General features: G+C 65.4%; 1 protein-coding gene across 4 annotated transcripts in view; it reads right to left on the bottom strand.

The window, feature by feature from the left end:
• VAV2 (vav guanine nucleotide exchange factor 2) overlaps positions 1-14,196 on the bottom strand; it is a 151,637-nt gene extending 137,441 nt beyond the window's left edge. For all 4 annotated transcript variants that reach the window (XM_046022975.1, XM_046022977.1, XM_046022976.1 and 1 more), the window contains exon 1: positions 13,564-14,196. In XM_046022975.1, the coding sequence (XP_045878931.1) occupies positions 13,564-13,767 (204 nt within the window). In that variant the 5' untranslated portion in view covers positions 13,768-14,196. The remainder of the gene's footprint in view (positions 1-13,563) is intronic.
• Positions 14,197-15,804: the final 1,608 nt, after the last annotated feature.

Below are 15,804 nucleotides of genomic sequence, written 5' to 3'. Positions count from 1 at the left end.
ACCCCCCTCATCACCCCACATCGGGGCCGCAACCGGCCCAGCCCCTGCCTCCCCCAGCACCCCAGAGCCCGGAGCTTCTCTCCCTTCCCCAGGCTCAGGCCTGAACAGTCTTCCTGCCGGGGTGACCACATCCGTGTCCTCCCCAGCCCCAGCCCAGACTGCCGACTGTGGCCTCCAATCCCGTCCCAGCGCTGCGGCCAAGCAGAACCTTCTGGAGCCAAAGCCAGGACATCATGCTCTCTCTGACCCCTTTCTGCGACTGTCTGGCACCCCAGGTGAAGCCTCCCGCCTACCCACTGCCCACCTGCAGCCTGGAAGGCCGTGGCTCTGAGTTCCTCCAACCTCCCCCAGAGCTGACCACGACTCCCCTCGGTGGACCCCAGACTCTGAGCTCCTGGAAGGAGCTGCCAGGCCTCCCCATCTTCTGCTCCCCTTGAGGGCCAAAGGATCACAGGCAATAGGTGCTGTTCCCTGGGAGCTGGGAGGTCCCGGTAAGCGGCGGGGCCTGTAGGAAGAGCCCCCGGGGAAAGGCCGGAGAAGAGGAGACCCAATGGGCAGCAGGGCAGAAAGCCACCGCCCCCAGAATCTGGCTGCCGGGAAGGTGGTCTTCCCCTCCCAGAAAGGCCTGGAGCCCCATTACATCCCACAGTGACCCATATGGAAACCAGTGCCCATGGGTCCCCAAAGCTCCCATCACATGAAGCAGCAGTGTCCAAACCACAGGAGGGGACCGACCCCCAGGGTCCCGGGCCTCTGGGGACCTCACCTGCTCGCACGTTTCACAGGTGAGCCCACTGGGGTGCGGGCGGGGGGCAGGGGAGGGGTCACTGAGAAGCGTGTCCAGGGGCGCATGTGGCCACATCAGCGGTGGGGCAGGTCCGAGCTCGGACCCAGCCTGGCTCCCGACGCCACCACGACGGCCCTTCTTCAGCTGGAGGAGGAAACACGGCCAGGGCAGCCCGTGGATAAGGGTCCCCTCGGCCCACGCAGGCTGCAAAGACACGGGCTTCTCCCCTGAGCCCGGCCACGCAGAGCCACGCACACCAGCAGCTGCCCTCGGACCCAGCAGGGTAGGGACGAAGGCTCCGGCCTCCCGCACCCTGTCGCCGGCACGGCGTTCCTCAGGGCCAAGCGCCCCTCCACGCGCGGGGGCTGGGGGCGGGCGTGGCTGGGCCCCGAGCCCCGCGCAGCGGACGGACCGCTGCCCGAACTCCCCTGCTGGCCACGGCCCTGCTGCCCCGCAGCCTGGCTGGCGAACCGATGTTCCACGTAAGCAGCTAAATTACCACAAAATACACCCAGAGAGACAGCAGGCCGATTTCTCCCAAGGTTTATTTGCATGAGGAGGGAGTGGTACGCGGACACTCTATCTTCTCTTCTTTTGAGAAACAAAAAAAAAAAAAAACTCAGGACACACACGAGGTAAGAGAAAAAAGACAGCGGTTGGCGGCACGGGAGCTGCCGAGGGAGGGCGTCGAAGGCTCCCACCACTCCCACAACTCAGGAGCCCCAGGGCACCACGCGGGACAGGGTGCCGGGGCCGCAGGTGGGCGAGCGGCCACCGGTCCGGGTCCCGCGTCCATCCCCTACCTGCGAGCTTGGACCAGCTCCCGCACTCCCTGAGCCTCAGCCTCCGAGGCTCTCCACCAGCTGCCGACGGCCTTCGCTCTCCGGGCCGTCCTCTGCCGGGGCCAGGTCTGCGACCGCCGAGCACCTCAGTACTGTGACTGACTACCATCACCCACGCGTCCCAGGCAGCCCGGGCGGCCCAGACCAGGCGCAGCACAGCGAGAGACACGTCATGCCCAGGGAATGCCGGCTGGACCCCGGGCGCACCACCCCGAGGCAGTCCGGGTCCGGGCGCTGACCTGCACGTCCCCGGGGCCACCGCAGGGCAAAGCAACCGGAGCTGCTCCGCTGGGCACCCAGGCCGGGGCTGTGTCCCACCCTGCAGGACACAAGCACCACCAGCTGGAGGCTCAGGCAGGAGGGAGGGCGTGGGACGGGGACCCGGGGACCCCCGCGCTGGTCCACAGTGTGGTCCCTGGCATGAACAGCACCAGCTGGCCAGCGAGCGGCCAGGGCTCCCACGCAGAGACAGGGTGGGCAGAGGTCTGCAGGCAAAGCCCCGAGCCCTCCGCCAGCTGCAGGAGAGTGGATGCCAGCCCCAAAACGGGAGGCGGATGGCATCGCCCAGACTTTTCTGGACTGCGGACAGGCACGGAGACCGGAGCCTCTGGCCGGACGACACGGACAGCAGACCAAACCTGGCCTCCTGACCCCAGCGTCCCCTCGGAATCGTCCATACTCGCACCTAGTTCCAGAAACGAGCCCCAGAAAGCGGCTGGGCTTCCGAACCCCCTGTGGGGCCGGAGCAAGGGCGCACCTGCTGCCTGCAGACGGCGAGGTGTACAACCTGGATTCACCGGCTCCGGCATTCACTCCCAGACACGGCATCTGGCCCCCGTGGCCCCCGTGGGTGAGACCGGCAGGAGCCCCGAGCCAGCGCGAAGACCCACGGGAGGGGCACCAGGGAGGGCTCCAGGAGCCGCCAACGTGGGAAAACCGGCTCTCCCAGAGACAGAAAATCCACATCCCGACTGAACACCGAGGCCGCCTCTGCGTGGGCTCCCGGACACCACCGCCTCCCCGGGACCGCTGGTCTCCTGCCTTTACCGGGTGGCGGCAGGCGCGACGCGTGAACCAGAGCAGACTTCCGCAGCAGGCGCGGGCTGGCTTCCTGCGCGAGAGAGGACGCGTGCACAGACCCCCCCCAACACCTGGACCAGGGACCCCTTCTCATGCAAGGGGCAACTTTGGATGCCCCACGAGCCCTCCTCCCATCCACCCGTGGAGGCACCTAGAAATGACAGTCCCATGCTACAGGGGGGACAGCCAGCACCCGACGCCTCACGGGCTCCTGGACCCATCTGTCTTCACCCCAGCTCTCCCGGCCACCCTGTTTCGGACACTGTGAGTCAGCGCCTGGAGCAGAGGCAGCCGTTCCCTGACTCCTCGCTCCTGGAGAGGGAAGGCACCGCTGCGGTGCCCTGAGTCCTGGAGTAGCGTGCACCCAGCACCCACCCTCGAAGGGGCCGAGAAACGAGCCACGTGGGAGGCCACGTGGGGCTGACTCACCCTCCAGGCCCAGCAGGGCCTTTTAGAGGCCCAAATGTGTGCGAGCTCAAAGACGATATTCAAATATATGCTATTAGTATTCTGACCTTGACGTCAACCCAGTCATAAAGGTAGGACTTTTAATGTCTCCTAAGGAAGGGGGAGGCCACGGGCAAAGGCGTGCAGGGCCCTCGAGAGTCACATGGTGGCCCTGCGGTCCCCACCCCGGCCAGCACAGGCTCCCAGGGCACGTCCCCGGGGTGTGCGCTCGCCTGCCACAGACTCCTGCAGCCCCACAAGGGGCTGCTACTTTTCTGGGGTCACAGACACATCCCGAAATCTACGATCAGTGATTCTGTTCCTTTGCCGCTGTGCACCAGCGCCACGATCTGGACCCAGAGCCTTGTCGTGACCCCAAACACAAGCCATACCTGTGAGCAGCCAGCCCGGTGCCCTCTCCCCAGCCCTCGCGCTCCAGTGTCCGGCTTCCCTCCCCCGCATGATGCTCTGAGGCTCAGCCACACTGTTCACCTCTGCCTGTCCATCCACTGAGAAGGATGCCAGTTCTCATACCCATCCTACAGAGGGGGAAACTGAGACCCCGCAACAGTGCAGCTCGAGGGCCCACCGTGGTCAGCAGGGAAGCCAGGACACCAACCCCGAGCCCTCGCCACCCCGACTGTGCCCGGACACCCCGAGTGAGGGGGAGCCCGGCGCCCTGTGCAGCCAGGAGCACGGAGGCCCAGGGGGAGCAGCCATGTGGCAAGCCCCCAGGAGCCCGGTCTCACCCCACTGCCCAGCCGCAAGCCTGCTTCCTTTGAGCTCTGGCCTAAAAACAAATTAAACTGAATGGTCCAGAGTCAGTTCTCATGAAGTCCGTCACCTACAGAGGAAAACAGCTCAGATCTCAGTGGTCTCGTCCCTCCCTGAAAGGGCCGTCCCTGACGTTCGCTCCTGTCCCCGCAGCCAGATGACCCGGGGGCTGGGGGGTGGAGCGCGGCCCCCCCTTCCCGGGCGTGGGGGGGCAAATTAATAGTGGGAGGAGCTGAGGCCAGGGGGGAGGGAGGGCGTCAGGATGTGGCTGCCGTGAACACGTGGGACCAGAACCTTCTGCCACCCCAGGGGCCTGACACAGGATATGAACAGACAAAAGCTTCCTGAGGTGTCCTGTGTGCCCGGGACATGTGGTGACGCCCCCAGGAACCAGACACTCGCTTGTACGGTTAAAAGCTGGGATGGTCCCTGCTCCAGCCATGACCACTGTCACCAGGGCGCCTCCCCACTCCTGGGGCGACACTGAGGCCTCCCAGCACACAGCCCACCACCCCCAGGTGCCAAAGTTCACAGGAGCCACGCCACGGACCACAGCCGGCCCCCACGGGGGAGCCAAGCCAGAGAGGCCAGACGGGGGCTTCGGAGCTCTGGCGTGAGAAAAGCCAGGGCCGGTGGGGCCCCGCGTCTCTGAGCTGGGGGGACCCTGGCAGGTGGCTTAGCCCTTGCACCTCCGCAGAGGCCCCCCCTCCTGGGGCCACGGGGCCACACCACCCGCCCCCGGCAACATCCTGTGTCTAGGACACAGCTGTGATAGTCAAGTGAACGTCGGGGCAGCGTGTGTCCCCAGGAAAGGAAGGGGTGCTCAGGGAGGAGACGAGGCAGAAGCAGGGCTGGGGCACGGGGGGCAGCACAGGAGCCGCGGAACCCCACTGCCCACCTACACAGGGACTCCCAGGGACGCCCTCTGGCACCCGCCTGCCCACCTTCCACGTGTCAGGGACGCACCGGTCAGGCCGCAGCAGGACTTCGCATGCTTCGGGGCGTGCCGGGAGGCAGACAGCAGGAGACCGGCAGGCGCCCCTCCCCGCACAGATGGCGGCCTGGGCTGGCGGGGGCAGGGGCGGGCCCCCCACTCCTGTAAAGACCTGGAGGCTGACGGACCCGGCGGACAGACGGGAGGACAGGCGGCAGGCCCCGCCCAGGACCACGGATGCCGCTCCTGTGAGGTCCGAAGCCCAAAACACGGCAAACCAACAGACGCATTCCCAGGCTCAAGTTGAAGGTGACGCAGGGCAGACACGCAGGTGTGTTGAAGCCCTTCTATGACCTCTACAGAGTCGGGCGAAGCCCACGGAAGAGGGAGGTGCGCCCCGGGGGTCCCGAGGGCAGTTCAAGCCCCAGCCCTGCTGCCCTTGGTGGTCACGTGTTTGCACGTGTTTGTTGTTCCTGTTTACCTTCTGGATTCAGAACCCGAAGCAGTGGGAGCGGCGACAGGCTGAGAGCCCAGAGGCTCAGGGCTCCTCCGGCTGCCCCCAGGCTCATCCTGGCCTGAGCGGGGCAGGCCTTGTCGGGGCAGGGGACAGGGGCTCGTCCCATGCAGTTGATGGGGGGGGGTCCCGAGCCCCGCGGTGCAGGCTGTGGGCAGCGGCTGGAGCATCCGCTCCCGGGTACCAGACCTCCCCCCAGCACGTTGAGGACCCCGTCACCTCCCCAGGAAGCCTCCCCTCGCAGGCCTGCTCGATTCCTCCACGTTGGAAAGCACCATGTTGCTTCTTCAGGACTCGCCCTCCAGAAGGTCAGGGACACAAAGTCAGGGGTCTCTGCCGCTCTCACCCAACGCCCATGGGCAGGTGAGGGCAAACGTGTCAGTGACACAGAGAGCCCCCTCCCAGCGACGGGCAGCAGCCCGAAGGGGACGGCTGCAGGTTGGCAAGAGGCCTCCACCTCCACGTGGCCGTGGGACCTCAGGCAGCCGCCTCGGCCTCTCCGTTAACTGCCCAACCCAGTGTCACGCTGAGTGTCCTAAGGCGCGGGGGGCGTGCTGGCGCCGGGCAGCTATGATCTACAAGACCTGAGGGGCCTGTCTCGGCAGCAACCACCCATCTCCACCCTTCAGCTACCCAAAGACACCCAGTTTCCAAGGCCAGCTCAAGGGCCACCTCCTCCATGAAGCCCTCCACAGTCCCTTCCTTCCAGGATCCAAGCATCTGTATCTGGTAAGAACTAACACAGCCCCCAAAGATGGGACAGCAAATCCCGCGTCTGTCCCCACCTCCTGCACCGTCCAGCACTGGAACTCCTGGGACGGAACCAGCAGAGACAGGGGCTGAGACCTTCCAGCAGGCACCCACAGTCACCGGCAGAGGGAGGGACAGGGCTGCCCTCCGGTCCTGGGCTCCCTGCCCCTTGGCCAAGGATCCTCCATCTGTCTGGGCATCACCCAGCCACCACGCACCCCCGGGGCTGAAGGGTAAATGAAGAGTGGGAGGGGCCTGGAGGCAGGGCAGGAGGGAGGGTCCAAGTCCAGGCGCTGGCCACCCACCCTCTCTTAATCTCCGTGAGGCTCTGCCGCAGCTGGGCGGCCAGAGGCGAGGTGGGGCCGACTGGCCGGGGGAGGGAGGCTGGGCCAGCCAGCAGGACCAAGCCGGACACCTGGGCCTGGGGAGGGAGCCTTATGGGGCCAGATGCGAGGCAGGGACAGTGCCAGGCCCGCATTTTCCCACCAAATCCTCCCAGCAGCCTGCAAGGTGGCCACGGGCATCCCCTGTGCAGACGAGCAGATCAAGGCTCAGCCAGGCCCACGACCCTGCCCCACGGAGACTCCCACTGCAGCCCAGGGGCCGATGGCTGTGGATCCCCCCACTGCCCTTCCAGAGGCCAGCAAATGTCCACACCATTCCAGACATTGGGGGACTCAGCCCCAGTGGCCCCTGCGGCCTCCCCGTGAGATGGGGCTGAGGGCCGAGCCCCACCACAACCCCTCCGTGGAGGAGACGAGGTCCCGGCCCCCGACTCAGCCCAACTCCTGGCACAGGTGGAGAGAGCTTTGTCCTTGCTGAGCACGTGCGTGGGCCCCGGGTACAAAGGGAGATGTGGCGGCAGACTCTGGGGGGCGGGGACCAGGGACGGGGGCACCTTCACAGGCCCCGGGACAGGCCCTTAGCCCCGCAGGCAAGCCCACCCCCTGGTTTTGCACAGGCCACAAGCTAAGGAAGGTTTCCACAAAGGAAAAAAATCAAAAGAATATATTTCGTGACACATGACAATGACATGAAATTCAAATTTCATTCTCCACAAAGTTTGCTGGCCCCCCGCCACACTCACTCCTTTCCAGATCGGCCCGGCTGCCTTCACACCGGGAGGGCAGGGTTGAATGGTTACGACAGAGCCTGTCTGGCCCACGAGGCCCAGAATATTTACCGCCTGGTCCTCGACACAAGACCCGTGCCAGCCTCTGCGCTGGGAGCGGGGCGCTGGGGGTCGGCCGGGGCGCCGCAGGAGATAGGGGCAGATTCAAGGGGCAGTCAGGAGGGAGGCCCACCCGGCAAAGCTGTCAGACTCGGGTCTGGGTCTCTGCCTAAACCAAGGCCCCACCACCCCGGTCTGCCACAAGCGCCGTCTGTCCCGGATATCCTACCCCGAGAAGCCACGAAGCCGGGGACGCAGACGTGGCCTGGACACGAGGCCGGGAGGAAGAGGCTGGAGGCTGTGATGCTGCTGACTGCCCGGAGCAGGACCCACCACAATTCTGGGAAAGATGACAGAGTCCCTCTCCAGAGAGGGGACACCCTCGGCCTCCCTAACCTCGTGCAAGAAAGAGCTTGAATGAGGCACTGGGGTGGGGGCTCCCCGTGGCTGCACACCCTCGCCAGGCCTCCAGCAAGGCTGCTGCCTGTACACATGACCCCGGCTCAGCGGAGCCTCATTCTCGGCCCCATTCTCGGCCCGGGACACCCACGTCCAGGGCCCAGATGGCCTCCCCACCAAATGCAGAGCACGCTTCCAGGCTCCAGCCCAGCCCAGCGACACCAAAGCCACAAACAATCCACCAACCACGGCTGCCAGGCGGTGCCCTCCCATGACGTGGGCCACTGATGCCCATGGGCCCTGCCTGACGAATCCACACGCAAGCTTCAGGACGCCCCACACAGCCCGGGGTCCCTCGCAGCCGGTCAGGCCAGCGCCAGAGTTGGGACCCTGGCACACTGGCCTTGGCCAACCAGCCCAGACACCGGGTGGCCCACTCAGAGCCTTAATCCCTGCCACATGGGAAAGCCAAGGTCAGGGAAGTCTACATTGCTCCATTTTCACCCCTAAGAAGCCTTTTCGAGCGCTTTTCGTGATTGATCTCCCATACGATGCCTCAGTGCCACAGAGGTACCGTGAGTCTGTTCTGTACTCTGTGTACATCTGAGCTCTGTACGCAAAAAGAACATGATTTCCTCACCTCCGAAGAATTGATTTCCGCCACACTGGAGGCCATATACCCCTGCTGAGAAGGCAAGGGCTCGTTAAATTGTGTTATTAAAATCAACATCATGCATTTCTTTTTATCTTTTTAACCGGATCGCCAGAGGTTTTGAAATATGGAAGGAATTCACATGTTTCTATTTGGCAGCCATGATACAGACAGAAAACAAAAAGAAACGTGCACACAGCACACCCATCTACACCTCTGCCCACGCGCGCACAAACACACACACACACACACACACACACACACAGCGCCAGCTCCCACCGCGAGGACCGCAGGGAGCAGAGACAGCCCGCAGCAGTGTGCACACCAGCACCCAGATCTTGGCTTCTAAACACCCCTCCCCATGAGGGGACCAGAGCTCCTCAGAGACAGGGCTGACTCCTGAGCTGGGACAGAGAAGAATGCAAAAAGTCTGGACACCTTGCTCCAGAAAGCAGCTGAGAACACGGGGCGCCTGGGTGGCTCAGTTGGTTAAGCATCCGACTCTTGATTTCAGCTCACGTCGTGAACTCGGCATGTAAGACAGAGCCCAGAGCCAGGTTCTGTGCTCAGCAAGGAAGTCTGCTTGTCTCCCTCCCTCTCCTCCTCCTCTCGCTCACTCACTCTCTCTCTCAAATAAATAAATAAAATCTAGAAAAAAAGAAAGAAGAGAAGAAAGAGGGAAAGAAAAAGGGGAGGAAAAAAGGAAAAAGGAAGGAAAGGAGGGAGGGGAAAGGAAGGAAAGAAAAAGGAAGGAAGGGAAGGAAAGAAAAAAGGAAAGGAGAAAGGATAGGGAAGGAAAGGGGAGGGGAAGGGAGGAAAAAGAACTGCCGGGAACATCCTAAAATGCATAGCAGCTGCCTTGAAGCAGTTCCCGGGTCAAACGTGAGCGTGGAACTAAACGACAGTAACAGATTATAACTCGCGGAATAAAACGGAAAATCATAATGCAAACTGGCAGGAAGGGAGGGGACGGAAAAACTGGAGGTACACCTTGTCCCAAATCCCTTCAAGAGAAGAGCCCTGAACGTCGGAGAACAGAGCGACGCCACGGAGCGGACAGGCAGACGCGGCCTGAGACAAGGCTGCACGTGCCGCCTGCAGGGAAGGAGCCGGAGCAGAGGCACCGTCGCTGGTCCCCCCGCAGGCGCACACCCCGATTCCAGTCCCGAGGGGACACGGAGGGACCCAGCGGCGGGATGCTCTGCCACAAAGGGTGCCTGGAAGTGGCAGGATGTCGAGGTCATGGGCACCGAGGGAAGGGTACGGAGCTGCCCCGGACCGAGGGGCCGAGAAGGACCGCAGACGGCACCCCTCCAGTTCCCCTTCTGCTGAACCAGCAGGTCCGGGGACACATGAGTGGGTCACACCTGAGACGGGCCTGAGAGGCTGAGCTGCGCTCACCGAGAACAAGGCCCTCGTTTTGCGGGCGACGCGCTGAAACGTTCGGCGTGGGGCCCCAAATTTCCCCCTCACCTCCACTTGGACCTCTGAAAGCCCAAGATATTTTCCAAAATTTGGAAAAGGACAAGAGGCTTCCTGTTTCCACAGAAGCGAGGGTTCCTCGGTGCTGCGCTCTGCCCTGGGGTCACACGGCTCGGCCTCAGGGCCCAGGCCCCGGCAGCCGCCCTCAGGAGCCCCGAACACCTGCGGGCCACCTGCGGGCCACTGCAGGCCACTTCTGCGGCCCGGGGCATCTGGGCGACGCCTCCGCACCCTCACTCTTCCAGAAGCATCATGAGCGCAGGACCCCGGCCCTGCGGCCCCTGCCCCTCGCCAAGCACAAAGCCTGCCTCGGACGCCCCCGAGGTGACATCCTGGAGGAAGGGCTCGTCCCAGTCCCCCTCCAGGCGGGGCTTTGCAGAGGGGGCAACAAGAGCGTGGCCCCCACGTGCTGGCTGGGGTAAAAACACCCAAAGTGCAGGGTTAGCGACCCACCCCTGGCGCACGGGGGGCCACGGCCAGGCTCGCCACACCGCGAGCCAAGAGAGTGCAGTCAGAGGAGGCTTCCTGGACGAGGGGCCTCTAGACCAGCTCCTCCAGGAAGACCCAGGCCAAGAGAGGGGGAGTTCTACCGGCAAGGGCACAGCTCATCATGGATGCTGACCGCAAAGGTACGGAAACGGGGAGCAACAGGCCTGAGGCAGGGGTGGGAGGCGTGGACAGGGGAGTCACCCTGGGGGGACCCCGGGTGCCAGGCTTCCCGATCTGTTCTCCGGGGAGGAGGCCTGCCGGGGCAGTGTGGGCAAAAGGCCGGGGCCGGGCGGGTGGTGCCCTCCAGGCTGAGACCGCGGACAGAGCGCAGGAGCTCTCTGCTGGCGTCAGCATCCTCAGGACGTCCACGGCCAAAGCTGCTCCAGACACACGTGATCTCTCGTTAGGATCAGCAGATTGCGGCCATACCTAATTATCTTAATTAAACCCAAGGTGGCTTCCAGGCATTTTGGATTAAAAAAAAAATTAAAGCACGGCCTGCCAGCTCCAGGAGGGCACGACAGAGGGGCCTCCAGGCTCTCTGCACGAACACCTCCCAGCCTCCGGCTCTGCACACAGCAGGTGCCCCATAAGTGCACACGCTCTTACGCTCCTTTGGGGCCAATAACCCAGCTGAGGTCAGCTCAGAGTGAGCGACATTCCAAATGCTATCCTCTGAAAACAGGATGTCCCCATGAGAAGCCAGCACGGCCTTCTGGAACAAGGTGACAACATGGAGGCCTCCAGGCTGGACGGGCCTCCGACTCTCCAGGACCACGGAGGCCAGAAGGCCTGGCAGACCGAACCTGCCACAGAACACAGGCACCCACCGTGCACCCCATCCTCCCCGTGGAAGCAGACACGCGGCAAGAGCCACAGAAGGAAAGTCAGCCAGACAGCTCGAGGAAAGCTTGCAGAACCTAATTCGCTTCGGCAATCCTACAAGGGAGACTTAAGTTCGTGGTCTGGTTTCCTCTCTTCCGACCTGTGTGACCTGAGGCCACCGGATCTGAGCACCAACGGCCTCATCTGTGAAACAGGAGCGGCGCGGCCTCCCCAGGACCCTCCCCAGTGAGAGACGGAAGCCTGGACTGTCCTTGGGATCCGAGCATCGGGGACCAACAGGACATTTTCGTCCCCTGCTCTAGGGATGGTAAGCTTCCTGGATCACAAAGACCAGCCACACAGAGAGGCCCCGGGGCTCTTCTCCCAAACCCGCACGGCCAGACCTGCCAAAGAGAATGATTTCCTTAACTGTGATTATACAGACGGAGCCAAGGCATAGACCCAACAAATACAGGTTCTCACGGCGACAGAAAAACAAAGATGGGGTGACCCACCCAAACCCCTACAAGATGACGGGCGGGCTGTGGTCAGGGAGACCAGCGCTCAGCCTCAGCCTGAGCCAAGACAGTGGTCCCTGCCAGTGTCCAGAAGACCCACCTAGAATCACTAACGTCAGCTCTGCGCTACACTGAGGACGTTTCCGCCTTAACCTCGGGGAACCCTCCGCAGGCAGCTCTAAGGCGCCTACTGTTGCTGTTCCCATTAAACAGACGGGGAAACTGAGGCCCCAAAGGTGGTCGCCTACCTTGAAGGTGACGGTGCCAGGCTTCAGCGAGCACATGTCCAGGGAGAAACACAGACGCTCGCCCGGCTGCTTCTCCCTAGCCCCGAGTCCCCCTTGATCCCCTGCACCAGGCTGGGACGCGGGGCTCGAAGGGACTGCGCTCCTCTCAGGGCTGCTCCCCATCGACGGCTCTAGGGACCCCAGGATGTCTATGCGTTTCCAGCACAGCAGCGGCGCCACCTGCACAGCCGGGTGCCCCCCACCCCCGCCCGGCCCAAACCCCAGCTGGGAAAGGGCAGCCCCGGGACCCAGAGGCCAGCCAGGCCCAGCCCCCGTTGTGTGGGCCCACCCACCCCAGGCTGTGTCCCGTGCCCCGGCCTCCCTGCCAACCAGCCAGGAAGCCCGCCAGGAGCCAGCAAGCCTGGGCAGCCCCTGTCGTTGACAGCCAAAGGCAGACACTCCCGCCCGTGGCCGGCTCTGCCCTCTGCAATCCTTCCTGTCCTCAGTTTCCCCGGCCAGCCCCTTCCCCACCCCCAGCAGAGGACAGAGCGGAGGAAGGGATTGACGGACTGACGGGCCTGATGAAAGCACCATGCGGCAGGACGCCTGGCCCGGGGAACTCCGGGTTCCTTGGCATGAGAGAGCCTTAGGACAGCGCCGGTGTCCGGGGAGCCCTGAGACCGCACCCCTGCACCGCAGAGGCTCCCTCAATAGGCTGCCTGCCTCCAGGGTCCTGGGTTGTTATCGCTGAGTGGGACAACAGCCCCCTACCCTCTCAGGGCTCCTCTTTGTCAGCAGCCACCCCCCTTCCTCCCTGGAGGAGGGGATGCCCTCATCTCCTTGGAAACGCAGTCCCAGCCAAAGGGCAGAGGCCATGCAGCCCAGCCTGGAAAAGCCGTGACTCACTCCATCCCCCGTTCTCCCTGGCGGGTTTTCCGATGTGACACAGGAATCGCTGTTGTCCACGCAGACTTGCCGTGGGCCACAGAGGAAGGGGCTACAGGGCTAACAGGAAGGTCGATCCTGGACAGGGCTGGCCCCTCTTGGGCGCCCAGGACCCCTCCAAATGGAGCTGAGCTGAGCAATCTGTGTGACTGGAGGAGGGCCGGACCGAGCTTCATTCTGCTCAAGTCTTAGCCAAGTTCCCTTTAAGGGGGCAGCCAAGCAGCTCCTGCCGGCTGCGCAGACATTTTCCTGCGGGCCGGCTGCCACACGCCTCGGCCACGACAAAGGCCACACTTGACGGTGCTGCCGAAGCCACGGGGGCTGCTGCCGCTCCCACCAAGTGGCCCGGCCCTATCCAAGGGGAGGTGGCCAGCCAAGCCCTCCCGCTCCCTCCCACCCTGGGGCGATGGCTCCTCGCGTGGGCTCCCGGGGCGGTGCCCCGTGGATTCCCCACGGATCCGCCACCAGGCCACCAGGTGCGCAGCCGGGGGACACCACGGCGATGAGGCCCCCGGGCGTGGCGGGCTCCCCAGAGGCGGGAGGGACGGGAGAGGGGGTGGCAGTGGCGGGTGTCCCCTCGCCCCGGCGCCGCAGACCCGCGGGGGGCGCTTCCCGGCGGTGCCCACGGGCGGCGGCGGCGCGCCCCGGGCTGGGGGGACTTTGGTCAACTTCGCGCCTCCTGGGGCGCGCCCCTCCGTCCCCGCACGCCGCGCGCCCGGACCCTCACCTGGGACATCTGCGGCCGGAAGTTGATGTCCTTGAGGTCGATGGAGCCCGGGGAGAGGTTGTGCAGCAGCTGGCAAAGCAGGACGCCGTCGCGCAGCGCCTGCGCCAGGTCGAACACCGCGGCCGAGGGCCACACGACGCGGTGGTTGGGCGGCAGGACCTTGCAGTCGATGAGCCAGCGGCCGCACTGCCGCCACTGCTCCATGGCGCCCGCGGCGGCCGCTCCGCCGGCCCCGCTCAGGGCAGCGCTCGGGCCGAAGTGCGGCGGCCGCGGGGCATCCCGCCCGCGCGCGCGGGGCTCGTGGCCGGGGCGGGGCTTCGCGCGGGCGGCCCGGGGTCCCCGCTGCGCCGCCGCGCGTCCCTCCTCTTGCTCCGGCTGCGGCTCCTCGCGGGCCGCCGCTCCCGCCCACGTGCGGCCGCGGGGTGGGCGCCGCACAGCACGTGGGACCCCTCAGACGCGCGGGCGCCCCCGGGCCCCGGGCCGGGCTCCACGCCGCCCGCCGCCGCAGCGCCCCGCCACGCGCCCCTCCGGGCGCCGCATGCTGCGCTCCGGGCGCCCCGCGGCCGCCGCCGCTCCTGCCCCGCCCGAGACAAAGGGCCGCTGGGTCGCTCGCTCCGCGCGTCCGGGGCCTGGGCCGCCCTCGCCGCCGCCGCTTTGTTCGCCCCGCCCGCGGGCTCCGCGCTCTGCGCCCGGCGCTCGGACTCGGCGGCGCGGCGGCTCCGGGGTTGCGGGGGCGCGGGGGGCGCGGGGGCGCGGCCAGGGGCGGGGCGGGGCGGGGGCGGGGCGGCGCGCGGGCCTGGCGCCGCCCCCCCCACTTCCTGCCCCGCCGCCCGCCAAAGTTGCGGAGGGCGGGGGCTGCGGCGCCGCCCCGGGCCCGCCCACTCCGTCCGCGGGGCGCGGGGACTTTCGGGGAGCGCTGCGCCCGGGGCGAGCGACCTCGCGGGGGGAGGGAGGGCCGGGTCTCGGTCGCTGCGGTGGCCCTGCGTTCCGCCCGCTGGCGATCGGGCGCTGGCCCCTGTCGCGCTGGGCCCCTCCGCAGGGCCCTTCGGAAAGGACAGATCCAGGAAGGGGCACCGACTGGGCCGAGGGCTCCCGCGTCCCCTCCGTCCATCAAGCCGTCCCGGAGGGATAACTCGAGGCACACACGGGCGGCGGGTGCGCCCAGAACCCCCATCCCATTCTCTGCTCTGGCAAGGGACCCGAAAGCAGCCCCCTACCCACCCCAGACCCCGGACCTCCGCACAAAGGCCGGGATTCCCCTCCTTTGTGACCCAGAGGCCTCGCCACTTGCAGCTGCCCAGAGGGCAAATCCTGGCGTCTGACATGGAATATGTGAGATTAGTGAGTGAGAGAGAGAGAGGGCTGGTCAGGAGGCCAGAGCTGCCTGGGCCCTGGGTCCTGGCAGGCCTCTGGCTGACTGCAGGGTCCACTGACCCCGCCCTGAACTCCTTCCTGAGCTGCGCCCCGGGGTGGGGGCCGTGTTTGCAGCTGCTCGCCTCCCCGCGACAGTGGCAAGGCTTCAAGGACATGAAGAGCCAATCTGGCAATGAAATGATGTGGATCCTGGCTCAGCCCGGGACCTGTGGGTTCCCATTACGGGTGTGACGGGCCGCCCTGGGCAAGGCACAGCCCCCTCTGAGACTCTAGGCCGCCGCTGGGTTGGAGGTGAGGCCACCCACCTGGACAATCCTGGTTGAGTTCTGGACCTGTGTGCGCTGGGGTGCCTAGCCCCCTCCTTTGCTGGGTGCCCCCCCCACCTCCTTGTGAGCACAGAGAGGATCCCCCAGGCCTTCTGCAGAGCTCAAACCTGCGCCTTCCCCAACTGAGGAGGAAGCCTGGTGGGGGGGAGGGGCAAGCCAGGGTCCAGCGCACGGAGAGAAGCAAGAGAGGAGCTGGCCTCCCGGATTCCCCCCAGGCCCTGGGAGGAGTGGTCACAGCTGGAGTCAAATCAGGCCAAGTGGTCAGGGAGCTCCAAGCCGAGGCGCAGATGTGGTTCCTTTGAGGAACCCACGCAGGAAGGAACCTGCCTCCGACGGGTGCGCTGAGCCTGCGTGGCCTGAGGCAGGAGCAAGTAATCCCCCCAGCATCACCCCAAGAAATTGAACCATAGGACATAGCGGGAACCCCAGCCCCTCCGGTCCCCGCTCTGAGAGCCTTGCAGGCCCCTTACACCGCCCCCTCCCTCTGCAGAGCTGGGAGCCCGAACTCCCCAGAATTGTCCGCGAGGGTCAACTGCACCTC

The sequence above is a fragment of the Meles meles genome, chromosome 11 (genome assembly GCF_922984935.1).
Source record: "Meles meles chromosome 11, mMelMel3.1 paternal haplotype, whole genome shotgun sequence".
Taxonomy (NCBI): Eukaryota; Metazoa; Chordata; class Mammalia; order Carnivora; family Mustelidae; genus Meles; species Meles meles.
Note: the sequence above shows the minus strand (reverse complement) of the source record. Positions and strands in the feature narration are given on the sequence as shown.